The 19344-nt window shown below is 39.0% G+C and overlaps 1 protein-coding gene and 1 long non-coding RNA gene across 14 annotated transcripts in view; both read right to left on the bottom strand.

Annotated features, from left to right (window-relative positions):
- EHBP1 (EH domain binding protein 1) overlaps window positions 1-19344 on the bottom strand; it is a 213110-nt gene that overhangs the window by 50944 nt on the left and 142822 nt on the right. For all 13 annotated transcript variants that reach the window (XM_017818883.1, XM_017818893.1, XM_017818885.1 and 10 more), the window contains one exon: window positions 2089-2236. In XM_017818883.1, the coding sequence (XP_017674372.1) occupies window positions 2089-2236 (148 nt within the window). The remainder of the gene's footprint in view (window positions 1-2088; window positions 2237-19344) is intronic.
- Window positions 14162-18892, bottom strand: LOC108499248. Its single transcript, XR_001875476.1, has 3 exons — window positions 18818-18892; window positions 18364-18365; window positions 14162-14174 (listed from the first exon to the last, which is right to left on the bottom strand). It is a non-coding gene; the product is annotated as an uncharacterized LOC108499248 (long non-coding RNA).

Here is a 19344-nt window from a genome sequence, read left to right as displayed (position 1 = left end):
TAATTGTAATCAGTGCAGAAGAAGAGATTTATGAAGCATAATGGACAAGAAAGCTTGGAAGACATAAGATATCACAAGAAGCTTGTCTTGGGTATTCTACAGGGAGTACAAGACTATAACAGAAAAAAACCCTACTACGTGTGAATGAAGTTAGGGGCAAACATTCAGAATCCAGTTGTAATAAGGAGACTGTCCAATTAGACCCTAATTTTTGGTGTAAACTCAAAAATGAAAAAAGACAAAACCCAGAAATAATTCTAATTAACTTGGTTTGTTAAGTGTTGGTGCCATTTCACAGAACTACCACATTTTAGAAGAATGAATTTCTTGAGTGGACATTTAGTGTGGCACCTGACATTACCAGGTGATAGAAGTATGTGGAAGATGTGCCATCCTTTTTGAGGAGAGAAAATGCTATAAAATGCACATTGACTTGAAAAGGGCAAAGAGGGAACAAAACAAGAAGGGAAATAAAAATTTTAAGTCCAAGAGAAGTTCAAATAGACTGGCCTAACTACAGTAAGGGCAAAGAAAAATCAAAGCAGGAAATACAAATAAAGGAGATAAAGCACATGCAAAAGTAGAAAGCTGTGAAATTGTTGCATGGATAAAACCCAACAGGTATAGTGGTGATAACTTTATAAGCGAGTTGTCACCAGTACTGACACTGTCTCCTTTAATAACACTAAACTCTCTGGGTGCATATGCAATCTCCTTCTATAAATACATGTTTCTTTTAATATATATGCACAGCTACCTCTGAGACTGTTCACAGTTTGAACAAAGGGCACGAAGAGCAATGGCAAAATACAGAGGAAAATACGAACAGGAAGGCCACGTCCCAGAAAGCAGCACACTGAGATATTTAGCAACACTGCAAGTGAGTCACTGTGACAAAACAGGGTCACTCCTGTGCAGCTGAGCACTCAGAGTACCTCACTTTGAGGGAAGATACGGCAGGAACAGCTATGTAAGGCATGATGAAACAGTGAGGAGGAAGTAATTAAATAATGTGGGATGGGGAATCATAAACCATGAAGAGGGATGAGGAACACCATAGTCTATGTAATGTCCAAGGACTGTGTTGTTTGGCTCAGCCTGTCTTACTGCCTCCCCACAAAGGATGTAATTTCCCTATTTATCACAAAAGAGAACTTGCTTTACTGGGTAAAACTGAAGACCAAAACCAAGGGGAGATGTACAACTCACTGCTTTCTTCTCAGTCTTAAATGGCACAGAAGTGTAGGGTTTAGGGTGCAATAAGACTGTATTTAAATATTTATGCATATAAAATACATAAAGTAGAGAAGAAATAAATATTTTTGTTGAATCTACATGCATTGTGAGCATAAAGCTGGATTTTCTTTACACTGCAGCTTATGATTACGTGTTAGTATGAGAAACACTATTTCCCCTTAGAATATGTAGAAGACATTAAAAGAACAAGAAGCCTGCACTGCAATGTGTGCTCAGCACCCATTTGAGTTTGAGTGACACTATATTACTCCAGCTCATAGCACTGGCAGGTATATGAATTTTAATGACATTTCAAAGTCAGTTTAATAACATTATAGCAATATTACAACTCAAAACCTGTAAATGCAAGTGGTATGTCAAAGGACTGCCATTTAAAATCAATGGTGGCCTCTTACAGGCCACCTTTAAAATTCTCTTCCCAAGCAGTTTTTTGAAGACATTTAATACAAAATAACTTTTCTTAAGTATTTCTAATGTTTTTTCCCCCCAAAATTACGTCCATGCTCCTATATAACAATATATATTGAAGAGAACCAACAACCATAAAATTCTAAAAAAAACTGTGGGCAATGACAAATCTGTAAATAATGGGCCAATATGAGCTACTTGCTCACAGAACGTCTTTTTCTTTCAACCACATATATGCTTTTCTTGTAATTGTTGGAAATTAGGGGACACAACACTGATCTAGGAAACACATCTACAGCCAGGTCTTTTGATATGTTCACCTGCTGAACAACAACGTTTTGAAGTGTGAATAAAAGTGATACCCAAAAAGGTCTCTGGTTTCTAGGTTGCCATAGGAATAAGATACAAGGTTCCTCAGCTCACCTCCAGATGCCTTTGACCTTTCTTTCAACTTTTCTGCAGCCATTTCACTGTAGCTGGGAAGTTCTGACATCTTCACTCCAGATCGAGCTTCTGCTATTAGCTGACGAGCTCTCTCTCTCAGCTGCCGACGCCGCTCTTCATCTTGCTGCTAAGATATATTGAACAGTTGCCAAGTCAGTAATTGACAGAAATGCAATTTCATTCTCAATCTGATCATCATGATAGGAACTGGTTTACAGCATGGTGCTTGGCCCACATTATAAATAGGACGCTCGATATCAGTTGGGTGTCACACCACAATTTTTAAAGACATCCATGCATCAGATTATTTTTTTAAAGCATTCCCCAAATTATTACTGCATTAGAAACCTAGTGATTTGCAATGTAAAGCTTTTATAAATTATGTTCTATAAAAATACCTTGATGAAAATTTGCAGACACTTCACTCTCAAAGTAATCACACTTAATGAGTGATTTGAGTGAAGTTTTACCGTGGCTATAAAATGGTTTTACTAAATTGAATTACTCATTTGAGTAGTATTCTCTCATAGAACTGAAATGAGAAGCCAGATGTTGCTCTTGGTTATCCAAGCACCAAGCTGACTTCAAAGTGTGAAGTGGCATCAAATCTGAGACATGTTCTTTGACTTCAATGAATACTTTTAAAAAAAATAAATTAACGAAAATTACTGAAAGAACAATAGGTGCTCTCAGAGCAGAAAAGACTTTGAATCATTTAAAACATCCTACTAGTGGGGCTTTGGTCAGCAATTAAAGAGATCATACTGGAATCATGCCATGTCCTACTAAAGCTCATAACTTAAAAGCACAATAATATATCAAATGCATAAAAAAGGAAAGTTCTGCAGCATCAAATTTTGTAAACGACTAACCCACCACACTAAAAAAGTCTTAATAAAAAAATGTGTTTAAACATATCTATAAGACTCCATGGAACCATAAGGGAAACCATTTCAGTTTTCACCTTGAACATGGGATTTTTTCAAAGTTAGGACTGTTTTTCCTCACCCCTCTATATCAGAAATGGTCATAAGCACAACAAAGTCAGCACCTGGCTTTTAAGTCCAACCTGCCAATAATTTTGTAATATTGACATAACGATCTGGACAAATCCCAGGTACAGGCTGTTAACCTGAACTAAGTGAAATATAACAAACTGCCCAATTTTGGAGAGCCATCCTGGCAGCCTTCCCACCAACACAGAAATCTGAGCATCCCACACCTGCAGACGCTGGTGAGAGCTGCTGCTGAGTGCTATTTAGTTTAAGCAATCATTAATAAAACAAGCGCAAAATACTAATTAGGTACATTTTATCCATTTCCATGCAAATTGTTTGTTTGTAGCTATTTACTCAGCATTGTCCTCAGCACAATAGAAAAAATGCAAATGACTGAATCAGAATGCAGCCCTAATGGGACTTTCTGTTTATAACCATTAGCCCAGAGGTGTGCTGTAATTCAATCCTCAAGCAGCAAGATTTAGCCTCATTAACAGCTTGCATGGGCAGGTTACAACTCATAAAACCCTACAGTAAACAAAGTATATGGACACAGCACAATATCTCGCCTCTGAGTGACAGAGTCCTGATTCCCTATCAGATTGCCTGGATTTACTTTTCTCCTAATGTCCTCCCCTGGAAAGACAATTCTGCCTGGGCCCTGCGAGGCAGCAGGATGGCACATGGGCTTTGTTTGCTTTCTCACCCTTTTAACTTCCCAGAAGGCACAGACCAACAGTTCTATCAAAAATTTATTTGGTAAAGTACACATTAGAAAGACACCTAGAAAGCTTCCCCCTCCTCCTCCTCTGCACTATAATAGATCAATTTAATTTAATTTCTAGTCAACCAACTGACACAGCAAATGGTTTTATTTTGACCCACAGTATTCGGTAACATTAATTACATTGAATTTTACATAAAGAAAAGTGCTCAAATCTCTAACATTCCTAACTCCTGGGATATAGGAACTTGTGGGTTTGATTTAAATGACTTTTAAGAAGGAATGTGCAAAATTAAGACTCCTGTATGGTTTGATGTCAAACAATTTAATCTACTTCAGCACGTGTAGTTTAAAATAAGGCCAGTTATGTATTTGTGACAAAAATGCCCTAAGCTGAGCAGGCTGATTTCTCCCCTCTCCTTTCCCCCCCCTCCTCCTGAAAGAGAACTTGTATCCTGAATTATTAGCATAGTCATTAACATCCCGGGGATCTCCAAGTAAACACAGATTATGGTGGCTTGTGTTTGTGCTGATTAAGCCAATCATCACCAGCGGATAAGAGAAAAACTGGCCTAGTTCTTGCTTAAATTCAATTCAGGTATTTGAACCCTCGTTTGCTGAGCTTGGAAGGAGAAACACTGTGGAAGGAGCAATGAAACTGAGAGCAGAAAAAGTAGATAAAGTTTTGAGGTACAGAAAAATTAATTAAACAGTATATCAATCTCCAAGAATTTGGAAAGGAAAGTGCTCAGGAGAGGTACGGAGGCATGAATAAAGATATTAAAAAAACCCCAGGCAACACGAAGAGAAGCACTGCACCAAGAGAGGACCAAGCAAACACACATACAGTGGGTTTTTTTCCTGTACAGTTGAAGAGAAAACTCAGTAAAATCTTTCACTCTCTGACATTGACCCGACATGCCAAAGAGACATTAAAGTTTGTTCTGTTATTTTCCCCCAACTACTTCGTAATGGTTTAAAGATCTGCCATGCAGACGCACAGCAAGGAAAACTTCACTACTTAAGGACAAACTCTTCAAGAATAAGTAATGTAATTCCTTGTTTCCCTCCTATAAAAATGTATTGGTATGCAATTTTTATATTTCACAGTTCACTGACATCTCGGCAAGCTTTCTTCCACTGCTTCAATGGTGCTACTTTTAATTTTATCCTCCTTAGTCCTAGTAATTAAAGTGATCAGCAGTGGCATCCCAACGGCTTTGACACAGCTACAACCCCCTAGCTGACTCCGGCTTTTAAGGGAAAGGGAAGAAAAAAAAGGGACAGGAGTTTCATTTCACTGGAACAAGAAAATCAAGCTTCTCCAATCCTCAACTTTATCCAATTGTTCTTTCAGCAGCCTTTGGATCTTAAGAAACAAATAAAAATGGCTGCCATTAGGGGGTCCTGTTTGTACTCGCCGCAGACGGCAATGACTGACATTACTTTGGCCAAAAATGATGCCGTGGATTTGGGAAGGTGAATTCGAATGTGAAACACTGGCAGGGCAGTTTCTGAGATCATTACCCGGCCAGCTGAGAGCTGACCAACTCAGTAAAATAATGAGAGTGGTGGACTCTTGCAGAGGAAAAAAATAACCTAAACACCCACTTAAAAACCATCTCCTTAAATGACAAAAATCCTGCAATTTTTTTACATTTTCAAACAAAAAACCCCCCGACAAACAAAAACCTTTGCCAGGGATTTTTAGTCCTCCTTGGTCAAATTTTGGGAGGATCCAAACTGACTTTACACGAGAAGTCTGATAATGTATGATTCTCTTTCTATAAGAAAATTACAATCTGGTGAACTGCATTTACTTGATGTCTAGAAAGAAAATTCTTTACCGTGTCAATAGACTGGGAGGAAAAAAAAATTTAAAAAGTGGTAAAATAGTTACAAACCACAGCAACAAAATCAAACCAGAACTGTACCTATGAGGGGGAGTGATCCCTGTAGCTGTAGCTTTCAAAATGGTTCGTGGTCAGCCCCGAGTGTACAGAACATCTAAGAGAAAGAACTTGACTGCCACCTCTTTCATCATTAGACAGGAAGAACGGCTCTGTTATTAGCCATTCAGAAAGAAAAAGACTTCTGTGCTTGTCCAGAGGCAAGGATTACCGAAATGTACCTATTCAGGATTACCAAAATGTACCTATTCAGTTAGTAGAGAAGACAGAATGAAAAAAAAAATAAAAAAAAATAAAATTACACGAGCTCTAAAGGTTTCAGCAGGCTGGGTTGTACTGTGACCTTCATCAGCTCTTGTTTGAGTAAATAGGATTTGGGATGAAACATTAAAACTGTTTAGCAGATCTTTTCAAACCATTTCAAACTTTTCTTATGTTGGTTTATAATATAACCAGACATGCTTGTAAATGGCCACACCTGCTCATTCCTCTGGGGATGGCCTGATCTCTGCCTTTGCTAACAAAGAAAGGACGGGGGGAAAAAAAATCAGCCTTTCTTGTTGCAAAACAGAGTGGAAAGTCAAAATCTTTCTCAAGTTTGTCCCATCTGGTCAGATTAAATCTTTGATCACCCTGGGGACCACATTTATTTCTGGTCTCTACCACCGTTTTCAGAACAGCTCAAAATACACAGGTAGTGAGCAAAATATGGATTGCTAAGCAGGGAACACTGGGCAGAAACAAAAGTGGCTTTGGATTTCTGTGGCCAGTAAGATCCTAGGAAGTGGTAAGCAAAGACAAACATAAACATCTTGGGTATTTTCTGCCTTATGCCCTGTGTCTACACCAGCTACCCTACTACCAATAAACTGCATATAGCTTGAAAATATTTTCTCATGAATGCACATCACAAAAAGTATCAAACTGTTTGTCTTAAGTAGCCATTGGCTTACGAGCTATGGCACTGACAGACTGATGAAACCGAATGAAAACAGAAGTAGCCCAAAGTAGTCTAAAACTGGAAGAATCACAAGCAATGTCTTAGCAAAGCTGTCGTTCCTAAGAAAAAAAGGCTCCCAAAATTCACAGTAAAATGGGTTGTGTGGCTGTAAAATGGAAAACATGCCTTTAAACCAGGGAGGTTTTTAAAAGAAATAGCCAGCAAATTCTTTTTAATTTTTTTTTTATTTTTAATATAATCTATGTTGTTCTGGAAAACCTACAATTCACTTGGTACAGTATTTCTGGTGTAAAGAATGCTGGCTGTAGAAAAACAATCCACCGATAATTTAATTCCTTGTCTCGTTGTGAAACTGAAAAACTCTTAGTTTACTGAACGGAAAAAAAATATTTGAAAAAAAGAATGGCTGACTATGTAAGTATCACCTTGTGCTACATCCAAGGCCTCTTGCTGGTTGTCTGGCTGCTCTTTTGTAGGCAAAAAGGAGCTGAACGCTCTCTGGCTCCTTAGATCTGGTCCAACAAATGCACTGCCAGTCATGCACACGGATCCAGCTTAAAACCCAGTGTGAGCCTAAAAGAAGCTAGTCAAACTGGCACCTACTCATGCAGAAGTAGATAGATTTGTCATGACAGGCTGATTATTCAATGTAAAGAAACAGTTTAGCTTTTCTAATCTGGTACAAATACATCTTTCTCAGAGAAAAAAGTAAAAGGTCTAACAGTTCAAGTATTTATAAGTAAAGAAACCAACAAAAAAAATTGTAACGTCAAAGTGAACCACAGGTATTTCTGCTGGAGCATTCTGCAAAACAGCCCCAAAGTTCTGTTCTGATAAATAAGATTTAACCCATTTAACCATTTGGGAGCTGCACATCTCTGCGGCGACAGAGGCGAGCAGATCTGTTTCACACCGCACTTGGCTCTGCGGCAGTTTTTAACGACGGGCTGAAATATCCAGTTCCAAGAACACTTTCTGTTTTCCTTCTCTTCCTGCTCACCTGCACTGACACGAAGAGCGAGGTGCTCTCCCAGCCAACACTGTGAGGGCAGCCCTGCCAACCCACAGGGCTCCCAGGAAAGACCATCAAGAAAGTCGACCTAAACCAAAAGCAGAGACAAAGTCCTCTGCTAACTTCTTCCCTGGAATTTTCCCTGCTTAGGCAAGTTTGTGGTCTCCCCCATCCAGGAAGTATAATTAAGGCCAACAATCACCTAAGGTGCTGGGAGATCTAGAAGCTTGTTCTGCCTGTCATCATGACTGTCAATGCTATCGGCATTAGCCACAAAGAGGGTCTCAATCGTGCAGGCTGAGAAATATTCTGAAATAGTGCCATCACCCAGACAGGGCAGAACGTCCGACCCGAGATTAATAGACTAAAGATGGTGTTTTCTGTGCCTTTCCACTGCTGAGTTACAGACAGAAGTTAAGAAAGCTGCTTACTCATTGTCGGAGTCAACATTCGTCGAGCTCCACTTAAGGGATTTTCTCTTGTGTAAACTTGACTTTATAATTTAAAAAAAAAAAAAAAGGAAAGAAAAAAAAAAGTGGTGTTATGAAACAAAGACTTTTGGCAAGTGTATGGGATGCGTAAGCTGAAGAGCAGCATCTCGCAGACTGCCATCCTGGGAAGCTTCCTCCTCAGGCGGGCAGCCCCGCACCGAGGGAGGGGGGACTGCCCTCCTGAGGAATGCTCCCGGGTCACTCCCAGCCGAACAAAGCCAGCGGGCTGCAGGGGGCCTCCGAAAGTTGGTTTTCCTCCCCCCTTTCTCTTAATTTTTGGGGGAGGGTAAAGAGATCCCTGTCTGCTTCTGTGTGATGAGAATGAAAAGAACAAGTGCTAACCCTACGTCTCCCTGGACCCTATTTTGCTGGTTGTTTTTTTTTTTTTTTTTTTTGAAAATGTCCTGCAAACTGCTGGCAGGTTTTTTTAATGGGAAATACCAATCGCCTAAGATCTATACCTAGCCTTTTGCCAATAATGAGAAAACTTCACCTTCTGTCCCCAGCAATTCTTAGGAAATCTTTTGCTGTTATTCCTACAAATCCAATTACAGATTGTTGAGTAGCTAGTGGAGTAAGCTTATTGAGGAGTGTCACATCACTAAGTCGTGCGTATGTGTTTCAGTTTGTAATGTGGTCTGAGCCGCTGTAGAGGTGTCAACTTAAAATGCAAGTAAGTAGCAGAACAGGGCTAATCCCAGCCACTACTCCCCTGCAGCCAAATTGTAGCGCAATGAATGACAGTGGAAATGCAAAGATGCCACTGTGCTTATCACACACAGCCAGATGGTGGACCTGGATCAATGCACACATGCCACGATCAATGCATTTGATAAAGAATTAAGAAGAAAACTGTACATGTTATCAAAGAACTTGTACATGGCATAATTATGATTCTGCATGTGCTTACTGATGATATTGGAGACTCAGAGGCAGGTGATAATGAAACTGATAGGAAGAAATAGCTTAAAGGCTACAGCATATGGCCTCAGCACTAAGAAATCTTGTCAAATAGTTCAGAAAGCTTTTTTAACTGTTATTACAGGCTGCTCATAGTGCAAGCTGGTGGCAACGTTTTAATTTTTTTTTTTTAAACATGAAATGTCAAAAAGTTACAAAAGCTGTACTTTTCAGAATGGTTCAGAAAATAATTAAGATGTTATTGTGTTTTAAACACAGCAAAAAAAGTACAGGTAGAGAGACCATTCACAGTTTTGGAAGGGTTGGGGGGGTAGTTGGGCATTTTAAAATATATATAATTCTGTGTTTCCTCAATAAATGTATTTAGACTTTAAGGGGGCTTGTGGTGGTTTAAGGAATGTATTTGGGTAGCAATTTGCATCCAGAACGCCAGTTTCTACAGATACAGTTTCAATATTACCGACATGTCCATATTATTGAAATGTATCAAAATGTACTCTACACCAAATGTAGAGGATTTCCCTGTTAGCGTTTGTGCTCTGTCAGCTGCATTACAGACACCTTGGATGTGAAAGAAGGCAATTAAAAATTTGTGGAAAATAAAGTCTAAAGTAATAAAAAAAAAATTTATAATGTATAAAAGGTACCTAAAATACAAATTCTCATGCTCCAGTTGATAGATGAGCTGTCTAATCAACGCCTGGACGTAACTTAAGTGCTCTCATTAGTGTGAAGACCTTCAGGCTAAATAAGACTAAATCCCTTAAAAATTGCTTCTGCAATAGAAAAATCCCCCTTACCATTTTCCTCTGCCTAAATCATATCAATTAAAAAGAGAGAAGGGGAGGGAGGGAGAGAGTCATTTTCACATGACTTTGTTTTAACTGACACTCAAAAATCTATCTTGTGAAACTAATTTAAAATGTTTCAGCAAAAAAAGTTCATTAGCAATCCAAGAAACAAAAAAATCACACCGAGTTTAGTTTCTCTTTCAGTTTAAACCTGAATCTTTACTCAGGGCTAAGGCACGTAATGCCCGTTGAATCCTTCACCGTAACTTCTTTTTTCAACCCCAAACATTTAATCAACATTGCAGTTTTACACTAAATGATAAAATTTATCAAAATGATCCTCCAGAAGAGTGAAGTGCAAATTTTATTTTCAGTGGGCTGAGGAGGGACACTCTCCCTCCCCCCCCCACCCCCGCCAACCCCCGAATTTCAATTTGTCCTGACAAACCATTGGGTATTAAATTCTAAAGGCACGCAGAGTGCATAAAGAACTGATGGCTTGATTAGCTCTTGTGGTGCAATTGAAGGAGCTGTCTCTCTCCCCGCTTCTCCATTTTGAGAAACACTTTGATCTTCGTTCAAGTCAATTCATGAACATCAACTGACAAGACTGCATGAAACACCCCAATGGTTAGGCCCAAACTCGTAGCAAACTATTTGGTTTCATTAAGGCTTTAGGAGAAGTGACCAGTGACAGTCCTTTCATTCAGAAGCCAACAGGCAAGTGACTATTTAAACTTTAATGTGCACAATGTACTGCTGAAGGCCACTACACCTATAGTCAGTCACTCAAGTATGAATGCCTTTACCTACTATTTTGTGACATGTGAACTGCTAAGTGCAGCTGCAGTCTCATTAATGCATTCGCTCAGATTTGTTTGCAGGACTAAATAGACGATTCACAGAATTTCTGGTGGGAGAAACAACTGTATCTTCAAAGGAAGGTAGAACAGCAGGTGCTATGTAAAAGCCAGCGATTAAAAAAGGGGCTGTGTTTTTACATCCAGTAATTTACTCGACATTTGCACAAACGTAGCAGAAATATTATCTGTTCCGGCTGAAAATATGAAAGAACTTGAACCACATCACCCGTAAAACGCAGAGTATTCGGGCTGGTGTCGAGCTTTGCTACAGTACACTACTTACACATCACTCTTCCCCTTTTTTTGTTGTCCTCTCTAAAGAGTCCCACTTCAAAGAGTTCATTTTTGCACCAGTTCCTGTCAATGCAGGTCAGAAACACTAAAGTGGAAAGTGGCTGCAGTGCCGTGGCACAAAGAGTCTCCGCGGCTGAAATCAAACAAAGCCCAATTAAACTAATCATAACGTCCCAGTGAACACAAGGAAGCTCACCTGGTATTTCTGGACTTCTTGTGTGAATTCCCAACTCTACTCGGTACTTGGTACTATAATTACCCTGACCAAAATACTGTGAAATTACTGCTCTGATCTACTAATGGCTGCAAAAAATCCTGTCGCTGTGGTTCCATGCCAAGGGGCCGTAGCAAGGTGGCGCAATGCTTTCTGACAGAGACGACAACTTCGAAAAACTCAAAAGGGAAAATTAACGGGATGTGGTTTATGTTGCCAAGGACTGTTCATTAATTACCAATTTAATCACTGCTGGAGGCATGACATTACAAAAATCTGGCTGAAAGTTCTAATAGATTATGAAGACCACCTAAGAAGAGTGACCAAGAAATGTACAAAACAATTAATACTGTTTCACTGCTATCAAAGACACTCAGATTATTTTACATCAAGTGAAGCAAAAGAATTAGTAGCTTCACAGTGCCACCACTAGGAACTGTAAATACAATGGCACACAATTAGTAATGCACATGTGACTTTTCGTTCAAGGCATATATCCTTGGGAAAGCCAGAACACGATAAGGAGAACAAAAGAAACATTTTTAAATGAAATGAATAAAGATTTTAACTCTACCCTTGTGCATGCTGAGCAAGAACAGAATAGGCAATGCAAAATACAGCTCTAAGTAATGGCGATATCATCCTGGGATTCACAACAGCGTGTACTGAACATCCACACGGAAAACGTCCACAGCTATTAGCAGCGATAGAAAAAAGAGCATTCCAGAGGCTGAGAGACCCGGGTCTCGCTTTGTGCACAAAGGGATAGTTCCGAAACGGAGATTTTTTTTTTTTTTTTTGTTAATATCTATAAATGGATAGAAGGTGATAAAATTTTTGAACTAATTTTGTTCAGATGATCGTAAAATTCTGTTAATAAGTTGACAGTCTATTTTCTGTCAGCGTGCAAGTTAATTGTATGGCTGCACACTGTGCAGCACCTTGAATTTACAGCCACATAATAAGTAACTGCACATTTATATATTTAGGCCAGATGCTTAAGTGGTGTAAATAGATACAATTTATGGAAATAACAGCAATAAAATTCAGCTGAGAAACTCAAGCATTTGTACCTAAAACTCAAACTGCTAACATTTGTCTTGCATTATCAAAGGTTATGCTTTACTCAGGAAATCCCTCCTGGTATAAAACTGACAGTGCATACTAATTCTTCTTCAAAATTAGTTTACTTGCACTAATTGATTTATTTTCCCAGCTTCGTCAGGGACTTGTCTGCAGCAATATTTTTGTACAGTGAAATATCACAACTTCATAGTAAGAAAGTGCTTAAATAGATCAAATATGAAGTCAAAAGACGTAGAACCTTCTTGGAAAGTTAGAGATTATTTTAATTTTTCATGTATTGAGTAATGTTAAATAAAATAACTTTCTTGTTCTTGCCATCAAGGAAATGAGATCAGGCTATCTCAACCTTAGCTTGTCGTTCTAAAGAAGTAAATATCAGGGCAGTTGTGGTTTTGAAGTGTTCAGTCAGCAGGTCTAACCTTCATTTAAAGAAAAGTATATTGTTAAAACAGCTATAAAACTTGGAATGCTCATGAAATGTAAATACTCTACAGCATAGTCTTATCAGCTTACACCATATTTAACCACTTTATAGTGACATACAGACAAGACATATAAATGAACAACAGGGAATAAGTTAGCAAAGCTCAGGGATTACCAAAATAATGTTCAATCTTTTTTGCCAATTAGATGGTAACTGCTTCTTTGTAATCTCAGGAAGATCTAGTGATCATATCTAAATCTGGTTGCAATTATCATCATGACAGACTAGTCTTTTCTCAATCTATATTTTCCAATTAATATTAAAAGACCAAGGTTGCCATCTGCAAAGTCCTACACCTCAATAAATTAATGTTAGATGTTTAATTAATAAAGATCAGATTTTTAATCTATTTTTTTAAAGAAAAACAAGATACAAATAACTTGGGAGTTTTTCCTTAAATGAATTAACATCATCACCTCAATCATAGATATTTATTTTCCAATTGAGGAGACTACAAAAAAAATCCACTCATGAGCTCGATGCCTTTCCTAACACAGCAGAAATAGGGATTCTGATTTCACAGAGAAAAAAAAATTACTTAATGAAGATATTTTGCACTGTTTTTCAAGAACCTGTTAAAATAATTGGTGGAAAGAATACTTGCATTGCTATCTTGAGTTTCAGGCATCTTCAATCAAATTAAAATATTCTATTTTTGTTGTCTACTGTTAATTTCCTTTCTGTACCACTTCTGTTCATACTGGCTAGAGTTTACTTTTTGGTCACTTATTTGAACCAAGCAGTTTGGAACTTATTAGTTCAGAGGGGCAGCAGATTATTGCAGGACATGATCAATAAATGGGACCATTTATTAAACCTTAATTTCTGAGCATTTAAAAGAATGCTTTGTTTTTATTTTAATGCAGTTGGCATATTCCATATCTGCACAAATGTATGCAGCCAAAATTAAAGTAAGAGCATAGAGACTCATATCCTTTCAGATTCTGTCACTTTCTGAAGCCTTTCTAAAGAGAACTTCCATTTCCACTGGTCTAGTGCATGCAAAAAAATGTTATCATTCTGCACTCAAATATTTATGAAAATGAAAAGCAATGGGCACAACCGATTGACACCTGAAGTAGAAAGAACTTATTAAATATGAATTAGATACAGTTGCAACAAGTCCTTTGAGCAAGGGAGTAATAAAAAGCAATATTCTGAGCAACGAGAAACAATCTCATGCCACAGCCCGTTCCTCTGCCCTCTGCACACAGACAGTGTTCGCGTGTTTGGAGGAAACAGCTTTTCAGTGAAGTACTTTGTATGTGCAAATTTTACTGAAAAAGCTGAATATAGTCCCTGCTGCTCTTCCAATCCTTTGTTTTTTAAATATATATATATATAGAGAGAGAGGCAGCTATTGCTGTCATTCAACTTGAATAAATATAAAATAATGGTAGCAGCGATAACCAAACCGAAATCTTTCTCTGTACAGAAAGCACGTTAGCAACAGTTGCATTAAGCACAACAGCAGCATTAGGATTACTCTGAACCACTCCCCCTTCAGTTTATATTAATCTGGTTTTAAATACTTATTGTCCATATGGAGTCTCTTACAATTTTTAGCCTAGTTATCCTCGGATGCTTCTGTGAAGGAAGAATTACTATTTTCCTATTTCACAAAAGGCAAAAGACAGAGTGATTCCCTCTGGGTATCATGCTATTGAACTCTTGCATCCCAGAATCTATGCTATATCCTAAATATGCAAAATTTTTGGTCAAATCCGTATAAGTGGCCAAGTCCTGCACCTAAATTCACCAAGGAGGAATCCTTAGCTCATGTAAAACCCAAATAACTTCAGAAATTATCTGTGGCCCCATTAGGGAGAAAAATACATCCTTTGCCAGATGAGCACTATTGTTCATGAACTCCACATGATACTGCATTCCTTGCTAAAGCTGTCTACGTTACATAAACAAGTTAAAAGAATTTGACACAGGATTTAGGAGATGCCAGAAATAAAACCAGTGGGCACAATCTTAATTTTCATTCTGCTCTGTATCCTTTAAAACAGAGCCTTTTTGTAGCACCACCCTTTACTTTAACTATCTCCCGGTCTTCAGCCCCGACCTGAGCTCTGCCCAGTGGTGTTCAATACTTGGGTTTATTTTCACTGTTCAATACGTAGGCCCATCCATATGTGGCATCGTTCTTTACGCCTCAGTATTCAAATCTTGCTCTGAAGACAGAATTATTAATTTCTCCTTTTCATTTCTTTCTACAGTGCCCACCACTATGGTATTTAGGGGCCTCAAAAGCTTGAATCACATTCCCTTCTCACACCATGCTGTGGAAGCCTTATTACCCTGTTCTTTGGATGAGAACTGAGATGGAGAGATCCAGCTGAAAGGATCTATCATTGGGTGCTGGGAAGCCTATTACCTGTTTGGGTTTTTTTCGTATACTAAGCTTTATACAGCCCTTTATATGTCTCAAGCACAGCTCTAATTGATTTCCCTGCCAGACCTGGATGCTCAATATATCTGCAAATCAAACTTTCACCTCAAAGCAATACAGAAAGGAAGGATACACAAATAGTGACCACTTGGAGGAAGTTTGGTTCAAAAGACTTAGCAGCTCTGATTAGGAACTCAGATAAAGGCAGCAGCAGTACATTTAATTATTTCAAGCACCTTAACCATGACCTCATCTTTTTGCTCCTCACAATCCCTGCTTCATTTGTCGCACACCTTCCAATTTCTGCAATCAGAAGTACAGAGTTCCTCTGGACAAACAGTCTTCTACATCACCTCTATCCTCTGAGGTAAATGAGACACAATTGCTTTGGGGAAAACAGTATGTGATCACATAATTAAAGACTACATCATAATGCATATACACAAAGGCGGTTAATTAAAGTTGCCTGTGCATTTCTTAACTCCTAATTCCATTCTCTGTAATCATGCTGACTCCATAACCATAGCCATTTGAGTTTACAGAGTAAATGACAGCTGCAGTAAATTTCCATTCTTTATGTGGACCAGTCACTAAAGGCAAAGAAGACCAACATTTTGCCAATGGCCTTTGCAGATATTTGCTGACAGCAGAGTTATGCTGAGATTCAGGAATTACGGATTCCACTCCAGGTTCTGCAGATGAGGGTTCCCTGTTGGAAAGGCCTTTTAGGCCAATGACTTCTGAATATTTCCCACTCATGGTCCCCTCTAGCCTGCCACTTTGCCAGTTAGGTTGCACAGACCAGCTTCAGCCTCCTCACCTTTCCAACATCACATTCCAGCCAAGCTGCCGCTGCTAACAACCATCACTACAGGTTGATATTTTACAGCATCTGCTGGGAGCAGATATGTCCCTTCTAGCCCTGTGATATTCACCATGAGAAAAGGCGAGTTAAATAAAAATGAGTAAGCTAATAAAAAGGCTCTCCTGGTTAAAAGCTAAGTGATTACAGCTGCTATACCAGATTGCAAATGACAGAAGCATGTTGTAAAAGAGTCACCACATGCACACATACATCAAGAAAGGCTGAGCTGTTTATAAATCTACCATAGAGAAAGGGATCCATGAGGGGATCAGTAACTCTGTTCACAGAGCTCTTAAGCTAATTCTTCCCGTCTCCAAAGGGCTGCATCAATTTTAATGACACAGCTATGATCCTCCCAAACCATGCGCGTGATTTCAAGGAGGCTCTGATCAATGTAGTCTCTTCTTGGACTTCAAATACCTGCCTACATACCTCCACATCCAGTCTGCATGCATACAGTTTGCAGATCAAAGGCTTCTGAGAAGCACCAAATAAACAGACATAACAGTGAAAAAAAACTTCTCCCATGCTTTAAGTAGGGAAGAATTGGGGCTAATAAAAATACAAATAGAGGAAGCAAGCAGAGAAGGATGGGACTAAATCAAGTGGATTGAACAAGAATGGAAGACAATGGGGCAGAAGGCACATAGGGAAGATGTCTAAGGGAAGAAAGAGTAAAGACAGAGGGTATTAAGAAAGAAAAATTTAAAAGGAGAAGAAAGGGAGCTGACATGGCCAGAGCAGACAGCTGAAAGACAGTGTGAGGGAGAGGAAGGAACAAGAAGATACAAACTAAAGGGAAAGAGGATACAGTTTGAGATGCAATGTATAACATGATTCAGAGGAAAAAAAGATTGAGTTATCAGGTATGAGAGCAAACTCAGTGCCTTAATATTTTGTTCCCAGAGGTTCATTAATTTCTGAGTTAAAAAGAAAGTAAGACAAGTAATAACATTGACACAGAGCACAAACGTGAGAAGATAGAAGCACATTACAGCAAGAAAGAAGACTTAAGAAAAGAGGGGTAAATGGCCAGAGAATGAACATATCACAGGAAAACAGCCAGTACTTTATGACAGGCTAGTTGGTGGTCAGAGACAACAAAGATTAAAAAAAAAAAAAGGAGAAGAGAAGAGAAGAGAAAGAGAAGAGAAAGAGAAGAAAAGAGAAGAGAAGAGAAGAGAAGAGAAGAGAAGAGAAGAGAAGAGAAAATATTGGTTCTACCAGAGAAAGGGTAAGGCTTAGGTAGAAGAAGGTCTAAGGTGTTTGCTCTAAGTTTAAAGGGGAAACAGGAACACTTTTTTCAAAATGGAGTTTTACCAGAACACATCAGGTGAGCACATACCAAGTAATTTATATTTATGGCCTTGGAACATACTTGGAAATTTCCTCCCTGTTGTTGGGCTTGAGCGGCGATACAGCCCGTGCTCACCGTGCACACTGTACAACCCCACACGTCGTATTTTATGCTGTTCTCACTTGGTTACTGAGAAAACAGCGATTCACGGCTCTCACATGACAAATGTGAAGCAAGGCCTGTGAGACGAGATTGTTCAAAAAGTTACTAATGAGACTGCAGGCTTTGCTTAGCTGGGGTGACCGACGTTCAGAAACACACTCTGAAAGACTGGGATGCTTAAAGTTCTTTTTGTGAAGGTATCAAAAAAGGTGCAATTGCAAACTTCAAGAGTTACTTTCAACAGTATTGCCCCCGGGCTATCTCTTCAAAGTTTTCTTATTTAAAATTAGATCTTCCTGTTTTAAACCATTTCCTTTTGTATCTCAATCCATCCCGAAAATGAGCCTAGTCCAATTTCCACTACTAAATGGTGATTCTCATTATCATAACTCTCATTTGGATAACACACTACTATACAGTACAGCACACTGACACATACAACACTGCTTTGAATCAAAGTCCTTATTATTATTAACCTTAATGACCAAAAAGCCATGAATAGAAATAAGTCTGTACTAAATGTTAACAATCAAATGAGGAATGACCTGTAGAAAACTGCCACAACTACATCAAATGGAAAGGCTTCATCTCTATGAAGATCAAATAGGTTAAACAGAAATCAATGTATTTTATCTTATACCTATATATGTAGATGCACACATGTATCCTCATTCAGAAAATACATATGTATGGGTATGTATATAACATATGTATAACATATTCATGCTATATAGAGCTTTATACATGAAATATGAACACTGTACCAACCTCCATTAAAGACACTCCTCTTTCACAGTTCATGTCTCCCACTAAAATGCATTAGGAGAATGTTGAGCTTGGTAAGTCAAGCACTCAAAAGTTAGAAAATGTTGAAATTACAGTAGCTGTACAACCTTGCATCGGTTCTCACTGCATAGTCTTTGACTGCATAACTCATACATTTTTTTCCCTACAGGATACTTGTCTTTTTTGGTAGCCATGACTGACAGTGTTCAGCGAATAAACAGCTGTTCAGTAGCTCACTTTACCCTCATCATTCACTACCTGCCCTATAGTTTTTTTAAAATACACTATGAAACTTTTCGCTGAACACGAAATTATCGATTTATTCCAGAGCATTTCTTTGGCAGTCTAGACTCATATCTAAGAGTTTCCAAATCACATGTCCACAACACATGTCTGAGTTGAGGAGCTTTTGTCATTCTTACGTGACAATCAACTCAAGAGTGCCCATTACAGTTTGCTTAGAGTGCCCAGGGGGAGCAGGTCCAGAGAAGAGCAACAAGGCTGGTGAAGGGACTTGAGCACAAGTCCTATGAGGAGAGGCTGAGGGAGCTGGGGCTGTTCAGCCTGGAGAAGAGGAGGCTCAGGGGAGACCTCATCACCCTCTACAACTCCCTGACAGGAGGTTGGAGCCAGGTGGGGGTTGGTCTCTTCTCCCAGGCAGATAGATACCGGTAAGACAAGAGGGCATGGTCTTAAGCTCTGCCAGGGAAAGTTTAGGTTGGATATTAGGAAGAAATTCTTTACAGAGAGGGTAATCAGACATTGCAATGGGCTGCCCAGGGAGGTGGTGGATTCTCCATCCCTGGAGGTTTTTAAGATGAGACTGGATGTGGCACTTAGTGCCATGGTCTAGTAACCACAGCAGTGTTGGATCAAGGGTTGGATTTGATATCTCAGAGGTCCTTTCCACCCTGGCTGATTCTATGATTTGTGCCAGCACAGTTCTCCTTGAGCTTCTGATAGAGGCAGCAAGAAACC

The sequence above is a fragment of the Lepidothrix coronata genome, unplaced genomic scaffold (genome assembly GCF_001604755.1).
Source record: "Lepidothrix coronata isolate B3197 unplaced genomic scaffold, Lepidothrix_coronata-1.0 Scaffold71, whole genome shotgun sequence".
Taxonomy (NCBI): Eukaryota; Metazoa; Chordata; class Aves; order Passeriformes; family Pipridae; genus Lepidothrix; species Lepidothrix coronata.
The sequence above is the reverse complement of the archived record's forward strand: the minus strand, read 5'-3'. Positions and strand labels throughout refer to the sequence as shown.